Source organism: Benincasa hispida, chromosome 5 (genome assembly GCF_027475165.1).
Source record: "Benincasa hispida cultivar pf3 chromosome 5, pf3_genome.v1.1, whole genome shotgun sequence".
Classification (NCBI taxonomy): domain Eukaryota; kingdom Viridiplantae; phylum Streptophyta; class Magnoliopsida; order Cucurbitales; family Cucurbitaceae; genus Benincasa; species Benincasa hispida.
The window spans coordinates 45,553,789-45,565,116 of record NC_143482.1 but is presented as its reverse complement, the minus strand read 5'-3'; the positions used below and the strand labels follow the sequence as shown (position 1 = coordinate 45,565,116).

General features: G+C 35.1%; 1 protein-coding gene and 1 non-coding gene across 3 annotated transcripts; both read right to left on the bottom strand.

The window, feature by feature from the left end:
* Positions 1 to 2,843: 2,843 nt before the first annotated feature.
* TRNAR-UCU (transfer RNA arginine (anticodon UCU)) lies at positions 2,844 to 2,916 on the bottom strand. Its single transcript has one exon. It is a non-coding gene; the product is annotated as a tRNA-Arg (tRNA).
* Positions 2,917 to 4,538: 1,622 nt separating this feature from the next.
* Positions 4,539 to 10,768, bottom strand: MCCB (3-methylcrotonyl-CoA carboxylase). 2 transcript variants are annotated; one of them, XM_039032012.2, is made up of 10 exons: positions 10,387 to 10,768; positions 10,183 to 10,302; positions 9,579 to 10,013; positions 9,352 to 9,442; positions 8,823 to 9,064; positions 8,567 to 8,731; positions 7,310 to 7,384; positions 5,834 to 5,965; positions 4,977 to 5,033; positions 4,539 to 4,883 (listed from the first exon to the last, which is right to left on the bottom strand). In XM_039032012.2, exons 1-10 carry the CDS (start codon positions 10,600 to 10,602, stop codon positions 4,680 to 4,682), a joined length of 1,737 nt encoding a protein of 578 aa, XP_038887940.1. In that variant the 5' UTR covers positions 10,603 to 10,768; the 3' UTR covers positions 4,539 to 4,679. The 2 variants fall into 2 exon arrangements, with proteins under 2 accessions (XP_038887940.1, XP_090169590.1); XM_090313464.1 differs by lacking the exon at positions 8,567 to 8,731 and having other exon boundaries at positions 10,387 to 10,742.
* Positions 10,769 to 11,328: the final 560 nt, after the last annotated feature.

The following is an 11,328-nucleotide window of genomic DNA, read 5'->3' as shown; positions in this document are numbered from 1 at the left end:
TGTCTTGGGAACTTCTGCCTTTGAAGGCGGTCCTTTGATTAGTATGGGTGAGAGTGGTCAGATTGTCAACTCAACATGCCTACCTTTTTGGGGACTTGTCTGATTTGGGAGCTGGAAACTCAATACACAAGATATAATTCACTCATTTCCCGAAGCAGGGGTAAGTAGAGAGATTGCTCCCTTAAGGGCTGATTCTGGGGCTTGAACATAGTGGTCACAACTTCTCTTTAGAAGAGAGAACTCAGTCATAGTAGGACTATGACTTATGTTCATTAGAGGAATCAGTGATACTTAAGGAGTTAGATGTAACTAAAGGGGCATAACGGTTATTGGCCAAGCTGTACTTACGAGCGATCTGTGAAGGATTATCGCACTGTTGATTGGTTAAGATGGACACATAATATTCTGTGGTAAGGAGAGTTCATCTGTCGATCTTTAGTGGAATGCCTGGTAGTTAACGGATGGTGGATCTCGTGACTAAAGAGTTTAGTCAGTTATTCACGTACTGTTGGAGCTTCGAGCTACAGGTCCATAAGGTCCCCTTGGTAGCTCAATGGATTCATGTTGAGGATCAGTTCTTGGTGTTAATTTGAAATGTTCAAATTGACAAAAGGTAATTCGATTATACGTGATATGATCGATATGGTGTATGAGATACATCAAGTGGAGGATTAATGTAAATGAGATTTACATTAAGTGCCATGAAATAGAAAAAGAGTTATGGTTTGTATGTTTAATGAGATGAAATTAAAATTATAGGTTATAAATATAGTATGATAAGTTGGTTATCATTTATATTTATAATAATATTTGGATAATTATCTCTTTTTCTCTAATAACCAATTGAGTGGGAGGTTATTGGTGGTTTCATGGTAACCATGAGATAAAAGAAAAAATATTTTCCTAATTTTAGTAATGTTGAAAATTTTTTATTTGAGACTTCCAATCTCGAAAAAAATTTCACGGAAAGTTGTCAGGTAAATAAGATTTACTAAGCGACAACTTGGATGAACTAAACGATCGTGGAGTGTTAGTAGGCGATAGACACTCAGCTAAGCGATGAGCTAAACGATCGCATAGCTTTTGCTAAACAATCGCTTAGCTTTTCCTAAACGATTGGGCATCGACCTATACGATAGGTTCGTCCATCTCCCACTTGCTTAATCGTTTACATGATTGTGTTTCCTCCGTTGTTCTACCTCAAACCAAGTCCACACAGAGCCCACCCTCTGGATTCTCACACCGAGAATACCAAGGTAGTCTTCTTGGTGGTGTCATACTCAATTCAACACTGCCGAGGTTATGTGGAGGTCGATCATATTGTTCGGGGTGTTCGTGACAAAGGCGATCGCTTAGTTCGAGTGTGTGGTGTTCGTGTAGTGTAGCGGTCGTGTTGGTCAAGCGTTCGTGTGTTGCTGTGTAGTTGTGATCGAGCGTTCGTGATCAAGGAGCTTTATGATGAGTCTGCAAAAGTGTGTTACTCTTGTCCTTGATCTGTTGTATATCATGCTGTAATTTTTTTATTGAATGCATAACCATATGTTTCCATTTTTTTATTATAATTATAAAGTTCATATACGATTGTAATTTGGAATGATCCTTCCGCTACTCATGGAAATCCTCGTGTTCGATTTCCTTCACTCCACTCCTTTCTTGATTCATCTTCTAAGCATGAGGTGCAACTCATGCAATTGTCTTCTTTACATGATAGTCTTGCAATAGATATAGAAGATTGAGCTGAGAATCGAGCATGCAACTGATGCAACGTATGAGTTTTTGCTGAAAAACTTGAGGTTGAAGAAGGTCTTCTTCCATGGTGCAGCGGTGATTTTCTTCTCCAAATTCCCTTTATTTAAGTTTATTTTGAGTCCCACAATTCAATTTAAGGCACCAAGAGAAGAATAGTATGGAAGGGCTTGAGGTGGTTCACAAGTTGATTTGGAGAAAATTTGTAGCTGAAATCGAGATACAAGTGGTTCTTCAAAGGTATGTCATGAAACCCTCTTATTAGTTTATGAGCATGCTTAATTTAAAGTCAAAATTAGTTAATTAGAATGCTTATTGATCCGTTTAACTTCTATTGCGTGTTCTCTGACTCTAACACTAAATACGTAAAATAACATTTAATTTATTAATTATAATAATAAAGAGGTGAAAAACGGCATAACTTTAAGACCTACCTTCAATAGGGGAACCGTTAAAACGCTGTGATGATAATGTATTTTGAATTTGAGGAGAAAAACAAGGCACCACAAGACCACAAATATCAAAAAATTTAATATTAAAATAATAAATAAATAAATAAAATAACTAAATAACTAGATTTGAAATAGATAAAGAAAATTATAGTATTTGACATCTCCATCTTATATTCATATTTTGCTAATGGTTAACATCAAATGATTTCCTTATCAACCTGATCTATTATCGGTTGCTAATGTAAGAGATCTTATTTCTTAAGCATCCTATAGTGTCTTAGTCTGATCTCCTGTGATGTGGAGATAATATCTCGAGATACTCTTTCATTACCTAATTTGTTGTACAATGTATGTCATATACGCATGATCATTAGTTGTTGGGACTATGAAACCTATAATAGGTATATTTCTTTACAAATGTGGCATTGCATCTTAAGGTCATTTGCTCTTTAAGAGTTTATTTAATCGTGCTAATTTGTAGGATAATAGCTTTCATAAGATCTTTTAATAGTACTTAGAATTTGATTGAATTTATCATTTCAATACAACCAATTATATATGGGATAATGTTGAAGGGTAACCTAACATAAATTCCTTAAAACTTAAATAAAATCACAAAATTTTCAAATGAGGAAAAAGGATATGCACGCCCGGTGGGACTCGAACCCACAATCGCCTGATTAGAAGTCAGACGCCTTATCCATTAGGCCACGGGCGCTTTTGTTCGTACAATTAATTTTATTTTATTTAGACAATAAAACTATATCAATCATGAATCCGCACTTCATAAAGTTTCATTTTTAACCCTTTAAATTTTTCTATGGGCAAACAAAAATTTTTCATAAACAAATCTTAAACCTAAAATGAGTTTATCTCAATAATAATTGATAGAACCTTCGTCTTTAGAGGATGGAGGTTCAATCTCTCATCCCCGCAATTATTGTAATATAAATAAAAATAAACAAATCTAAACACATACGAAAAGGAAATAAATTTGGGGGAGAAAAAGAAGTAACATGTGTATGATTCACAAACATTTCATGTGTTTTTCTTTTATGGATGTGTTTAGATTTGCTCACATGAATATATACAAATTTTTTCTATGAATTTAGCGATAAAAAACCTTCCAATATACAGAGGTTCAAGGTTTTGAAATATTTCTCTCTTATCTTCTTTTTCAACTACTCAATAATATGTCTTAAATAACTTAATTATGTTATAAATGGTAGTAAGTTAAAAAGTAAAAGTGTCTAATGTTACAACCTCTACCCAGTACACTAATATATATATATTTATAATAATAAGTTTTATTACACATTTTGTCCATGATCTTTATAGCTTATATGTATTTGGTCCCGTGATAGATTGTTAAACTTGCAATTTTGTGTCTAAAAGTTTTATGAACTTGAAAATCTTTTAATATATAAGTATTTAAATGTTCAATTTTATATTCATTAGGTCCCCAAATTGATTGACCTACTAGTCACAAAATTCAAAATTTAATGTCTACTATGCCTAAAATTCAATTTTATATCTAGTAAATCAATTAAATTTTATAATTCGCAAATATATCAATGACTTATTAAATAAAATCAAAGTTCAAGACTTATTATGCACACAAAATCGAAAATATAGAAACCTATTAGATACTTGTTAAACTTAACGAATATTTTGGACAACTTGAAAATTGAAGGGTTAAATTGGTAATTTAACTTAAAAAGTAACTCAAGTAATTCAAATTTTCTTTGTTTAGTATAATAGAGGTTGAAGGGGATTCGAACCAAAGACCTCTTGGCCACTAACACATAATACAAATTGAGTTATGCTCACTTTACTAATTCAAATATTACGAATCGATAAATTTCAAAATATTAGGGGTTTTTTTTTTGTACAGATGACTCAATTTACATTGTGTTGATGTCAAATTACTCTAACTTTGAAAACAATAAATACTAACATTTTGCTTACATCACATACTAGTTAGATCATCCCAGCTATTTTCTTTTTCTTCTTGCTCACACTCCTCCCTCACATCCTCGCACTCGCAATAAATGGTTGGAAAGTCGTTAGAATCACAAGTGTGAGGGTTCCCATGAGCAGGTGATGAACCGTCTATTGGTGGCTTGAAGAACAAGCATGTGCATCATCAAAGTGGGTGATGAACAATTGCATAGTGGCCACGAGAGAGAGAGGGGAAGTGGTAAAGATTGGTAGCATCTGATTGGTGATGTTCATTACTAATACAGAATATTGATAAATAACGATAAACGTAATTAATTGACTCAATTTTTTTATGTTACCATTGATTTATTGCGCGTACAAAGGGAAGGTGCATCCCAATTCCAGAGTAGAAGTGCTGTATTATTTCATTATTTTGAATGTAAGAGAACAGTGTTTGGGAAAAGCTAAACATGTACATAAAATCATCTCTTTTACACATTGAAACCAACGAGCAGAGATATATCTGTGCATAATGCAATTTTACATTCTAAATACACCAAACTTCGTATCTTCAGGGGCACGGTTCCGGGAAGCCGACACACACAGACCAATAATCTTTCGGGTATCAGCTGGGTCGATGATTCCATCATCCCATAGCCGAGCTGTGGAATAATAAGAACTTCCTTCCTTTTCGTATGCCTCGACGACCTTCGCCTTGAACCTTTCCTCCTCGTCTTTGTCCCACTGTGAATTCAGGTCCAAAGAAAAGTATAATAACTAAGACTTGGTAATCTATGGGAAGCAAACTCACATTCATCACATTAAACTACACATTACCTGAATTCCTTGCTTCTTCTTATTGCTCTTTTCTATTTGACTCAGTACACCAGCAGCCTTTATATTGCAAATTTAGCATTTTATCAAGAAATTGGTGAGTCTTAAAAATGAGTATGCCAAGATGGTTGACAAAATACAGTTCTTAACAACATGACAGAAGATAAGACATACACATGAATAACGAACAAGTAAACATCATGAAGGGGAATCTGATACTTTTCACCATTAACAACCATAATCTTCTTTTTTACTAAAAGTCTAAAAAGGAATAATTTAGCTTACATGATTCTCCATCAATGTTATAAATATAATAGCAAGACGAATTGTCATTTACAAGATAAGCCCCCGGAATGCATCACACGTTGACAATCTTATCTATCCTTTCATAACCACATATGTAAGACTAATATAATTAGAACCCTAAGGCCTCGTTTGATAACCGAACAATTTTATCTTTTATTTTCTATTTTTAAAAACTATGCTTGATTCCTAATTTATTAGTAAGTTTTTCATCTTCCTTTAAAATACATTTGAATTCCAAGCCAAATTTCAAAACTAAATCGAGTTTTTAAAAACTACTTTTTTCTGTTTTTAAATTTTGGCTTGTTTTTGTTAAAACATTTTCGACAAGTAGGAATTAAATAAGAAAATTAAGGTTGAAGTAGTGTTTATAAGCTTTAATTTCAAAGAACAGAAAACCAAAACAGTTATCACACCAAGCTAAAACATTTTGGAAAACTCTTGAGAAAGAAATTGACTTTCATATACTATAGTTCCTGGCACGGTAAGGAAAAATATAGAGCCTGAGTTGTTTTGCGATAAATTCATATCCAAGACACATCAGGTTCAAAACCTACCTGGGCACCACCCATCACAGAAATTCGCGCATTCGGCCATAGGAACAAAAAATTGGGACTGTATGCACGCCCACACATTGCATAATTTCCAGCACCAAAGCTTCCGCCAACTATGATTGTAACTTTTGGGACCTATTCTCGTCAAATGGAATTAAGTGAGAAGATAAATCAGTCAAAAACCATTTCAATAGCTAGTATGTCCTTTCTTTTTTCGTGTCAACATCATATGGATAAAAGAGTAATGCCCACAGGTAACAATAGTTCTTAAAATTTCTAAGAAAATTTAACCAAATGAGTACTAGTAGTTAAAATCCTTGTGGATTTTATTTAGACAAATCTATCTGTAGTATTACAAAATGGTTTCTTTAGCTGACATAATAATAATATTACTACCTTCAGTTTAAGTCCAAGCATAAATTGACGAATGTTCCAAATTAGTTATAATTAAACTAGATATATATTCTCTAAAATCTCATGAAACCCAAACGATATACTAAATTATGACTATAAGCCATCCATTATAAAAAGGTTGGACAAGACTAGATATCTCCTGCTAAAGGATAGACCATTATTAGCACAAAAATATGCAAGATAATAAAGGCATCTGTTTAAACCTCCATCTTGCGACTAGGAAGATTACCAAGAAAGCCTCCCCAATTGATTGAAAGAGCAGATCTAGAACTAGATAGTTGAAGGGGGCATTTACTCGATCAAAGTCAAAAGAGTACAAAGCATTGAATAATCAAAAGAATTATCATCAAATTCCCATTCAATGTCCTTGAATATTCATGTCGGGCACATTAAGTACTCACAAAACGGAGAGAACCTAAGAAGCACAGACACAGATACGGATACATGATACGGATACAATGCGATACGGCGATACGTTAATTTCTAAAAAACTAAGATACGGATACGTTGACAATTTGAAATTGTGTTTTGAGTAATTAAAATTGTGTTTTCTAGTGATTTTAATTTTGAGTAATTAAATTAATTTTGAGTAATTAAAATTGTGTTTTCTAGTGATTTTAAAAATGAAAAAAAGTGATTTTTGATGATTTTAAAATCACTCCTAAACATGCACTAAAATAAAATGGGTTGTAGGTTGGGGTTTTTAAATGGTTGGGCTTAAATTTGAAACAAAAAATTGGCCCACGTATCTGGAAGCAGATACGCGTATTTGAAAATTAAAAATAAAAATAAAAAAATCAGATACTTCAAATCACATATCAGACACGTATCTGCCACGTATCTGGACGTATCCGTATCTGATACCGATTCTCTGCATAATTAGAAGTATTTGTGCTTCCTAGGAGAGAACGCAGTAACCAATTATCTTAGACCACTTCCTAGGTACAGTCGCCAGTTATCACATAAATATCTAGCCTATGTCGATGGGTTCGAGCATAATGGATGACTAGATATCAGTCGTACCATTCAAATATATTTAATAATAAGAAACGGTTGGAGACTGACCTTTGCACAAGAAACTGCCATGACCATTTTTGCCCCGGACTTTGCAATACCATTTGCTTCAGATCTTGAGCCAACCTGCCAAACTATGAACATCACCAACCAGATACTACCAATCTTGACCACTTCCATTTAATAAGAAATTCTAACGAAACTAGAAGTACAACCACATAAAGCGATAACAAGTACCATTTACCATTCTATTTAGAAAAGACAAACACACAGTACAATTCATTTACACACATGGGAAAAGCAACTGATGCTCAAAACTTCAAAGATGAGAAGACAGAGAATGATATGAAAACAACAATTGGACTTTATTCAAGAATCTGAAACCAAAAAAAAAAAAAAAAGGTAGTAATTTTACATAAACAAAATGGCACCTAACTTATCAAATGAAACTTGTAGCTCAAAGCATATGCAATGAAAAGTTCTGGTTGTTTAACCCTCCCATCCATGTTACATATGCTAGAAGGAGACTGTGCAAAGTTGAGCGAGTGAGAAATAGAATAAGGTGTTATGGCAGTGTTAATTGTGAGGATGGAAATATCTTTTGTGCAAACACGATCAGTATTAGAGGTTGTAGGCCCAACAAAATATATACAGGAATGGGGTTGATGTGATTGGTAATAGATTTGTGTTAATTAGGGGTGATCCTACACTGTGCAGAATATTTGACGTCTCGAAGTGCAAATTGGGTGTGCATTTTTTTTTTTTTTTTGTGCTGATTTCAATGTGATTGTATTCTTTGTGTTTGGCTCCTATCAGATTCATTTTCCAACCATTATGCATAAATATAGAAAATAGAACAGTTCTACAATATTAGTTCAAAAGAAACATGCTTGAGTGTACATTTTGTTCTGTTATATGAGTCAGGCTACATATATGTAATTCATATCCTTCGCCTTTCACCAGTAAAATGACAGCGATTCTTGGCCCAACGTAAAACACAACTCATGGATCTTAGAGTGTGTTTGGCCCAAGGAGTTGGGAAGTAGGAGTTAAACTCCACTCCCTGTTTGGCCCAAGGAGTTGGTGGGTCCCACTACCAAAAAACATCAATTTTATCTTATCAACTCCTTACACTGTGGGACCAAGGAGTTCAAAACTCCCTAGATTTCACTTCGTTAGAGTCTGAATTATAAGTATTCCACATTGAAGATTGAAATGGAATAACTTAAAGATAAGTCATCTGAAAAATTCTGACATGGTAAGTCATCTGAAAAATTCTAACATGGTAACTGAACCGACGTCACATACCATAAATCCAGTGATATTCTGAAGAAAGACCAAAGGAATATTTCGCTGTGTGCATAGCTCAATGAAATGTGCCCCCTTTAAAGCAGATTCATTAAATAATATCCCATTATTTCCAATAATTCCTACAGGCTGACCAAAAATTCTGGCAAAGCCTGTAATTAGAGTCTGCAATCCATACAATTAAGATCGTGAAATTTAGAACGAATAAGAAAGAACAGACAAAAGAGTAAGCAATTTAAGTCTTAAATCTGCTCACCGTTCCATATAGTTTCTTGAATTCATCAAATTCACTTCCATCAACAATTCGAGCTATGACAGAGCGAATATCAAAAGACTGCTTATGATCAGTTGGGGCAATGGACCGAAGTTCCCTGACATCATATAAAGGCTCCTTGAAGTCTTGGTCTATGTTTTGCCGTCCATTTATCAAACCTTCTTTCCCAGCCATGTGTAAGTTCTTAATGATGTTTCTCCCAAGAGCCAGTGCATGCATTTCATCTGCAGAAGATTGTAAAATACACTAGTCATTTGCATAAATGAACAAGCTGAGATTTCATTCCCCCTTTTTCTAAGTTTTTCGATTTGCAAGTAAAGTACAAAAGGACTATACTTCACACGAAATGGTCCAAAAAAAATTTCTTTAGGTAATATGATATGATTTATAATATTGTTATGATGCTAGTAAACAACAAATACATGTTAAGAAATGTAACTTGATGAGGAAAGAGATTAATAATTTTAAAAGTTATGAACGTGAGGCTCAAAGCACAAATGTCATAAAGTACCTTGAGCAAAATAGTCTGAAACTCCAGAAGTCTTGCAATGTACACTGGCACCCCCTAAGTCCTCTGCAGATACTTCCTCGCCTGTAGCAGCCTATTTTAACATCTTATTCAGATGAAATCTAGAATTAGAGACAAAGCCACCACCATAGTTCAATGTCCTTTAAATATAACAAACATTCACAAAGATAAACGCAAGCTAATACAAACACTATATGAGACGAACTGACCTTTACTAGTGGTGGACCTGCAAGAAATATAGTGCCATTTCCTTTGACCATCACACTCTCATCTGCCATAGCGGGAATGTAAGCACCCCCAGCAGTGCAAGAACCCAATACAAGAGCTATTTGAGGAAGGCCTTCGGCAGACATTACAGCTTGGTTATAAAATATTCTGCCAAAATTATCCCTATCAGGAAACACCTCGGCTTGCTTCGGAAGGAACGCCCCTCCACTATCAACCAGATATATGCAGGGTAGGCTGCATCTTGCAGCAATCTCCTGAGCCCTAAGATGTTTCTTGACGGTGATGGGATAGTAAGTCCCTCCTTTCACTGTAGGATCATTGGCCACAAACATACATAGTCGTCCATAAACAGGGCCTATCCCAGTGATTATCCCAGCAGACGGCAAGGGTTCATCATACAGTTCATGGCCAGCGAGCTACCCCATATTTTTAAACGGAATGAAGGCATGCATTTAATGAAAAAGAAGAAAAAGAAAACCCACATCAAACAAACGATAGAACGATAGAATATTTGAATAACTGATCATCGATCAGTTTTCCAGTCAAACAAGTTGCAAAACGAAATTAAGCAGTTCTCCCAAAAACCTGAGAAAGCTCGAGGAAGGAAGAGCCAGGATCAAGAAGGCGATCAATCCGTTCTCTCGGAAGTAGTTTATTGCGACTCTTATTTCTCTTCAAGGCTTCGGGCCCGCCCCCAGCTAGAACCTATAAGGCAGAAGAGAGTCAAAGATCACTCGAAGTTCCAAGAGAAAACACGTAAAATACAATTATAAATGAGTAGTGGTAGACCTTGTTAATGTGGGAACGAAGCTCGGAAATGAAGCCGTCCATGGCTTCGGAATTGCGAGCGAAGGCATCGGAGCTCCGATCAATTCCATCGGGAAGGACGCCCAAGCAGAATTCCCTCTTCCGAGGGAGAAGAATCTGGGGGGATATTGATAAACATGGATTTGAGGAAAGAAAGGAAGAAGAAGAAGCTGCTTTTCTCGCAAATGTTCTCAACATTTCTCTTCAAAGATGATGGTTCCGATCAAAGATAGTACGACATTTTTATCTTCCTGCTAGCTTACCTGTAACTCCTATCCGATTACTCAAAAAAAAAAAAAAAAAAAAAAAAAAAACCCTCCTCTCCGATTATTTTTGTTAATATTTTTTTCCCAAAAAATGTTTTATAAATCCTTTTGGAAAAAATACTTTTCTTTCCCAGTTTCAGGTTTTTTTTTTTTTTAGAAATTTATACGGATGGGTCAAATTTTGATACCCACTCGAAATTTGACCCACCTTTAAAAAACGCTCGAAAATTGGCATCTTGATGACGTCAATCGCGTGTGAAATGTCCATTTAGACCCCAAAACGCTCGATATCACGCACACATCCTAAATTCTCATGCATTCCTCCCATTTTGAACTCCTTCCTCTCGTGCTTTCCTCTTGTTAAAACGCTCTCTAGCATGCATACAGCCCAAACTCTCACTCACTCCTCTCGTTTTAGACTCGCTCATCTCATGCCTTCCTCTCATTCTTCATCGGACAGAAATCAAACGTTTTAAATTTTAATTTTTAGCCTTACTTCCTCATTCCTCTCGCTCCATCTTCTTTCATCTCCCTCAGATTTCTATGTTTCTCTCTCGCGCGCGTCTTCTTCCACTCGGTAACTTGCATGCGTCTAATTCATTCCATTAAATTTTACCATTGAATGCCAACAACACCACCAACTATGTAGTTGCTTCTT

Bases quoted from the DNA above. Each gene is read 5' to 3' on its own strand.
- MCCB (XM_039032012.2), bottom strand. From the start codon at position 10,602: ATGTTGAGAACATTTGCGAGAAAAGCAGCTTCTTCTTCTTCCTTTCTT. The intron at 9,443-9,578 runs GTCAGTTCGTCT...ATGTTAAAATAG, and splicing joins CAGGTCCACCACTAGTAAAG to GCTGCTACAGGCGAGGAAGT. The intron at 5,034-5,833 runs GTAGGTTTTGAA...TGCAATATAAAG, and splicing joins CTGTGATGGGTGGTGCCCAG to GCTGCTGGTGTACTGAGTCA.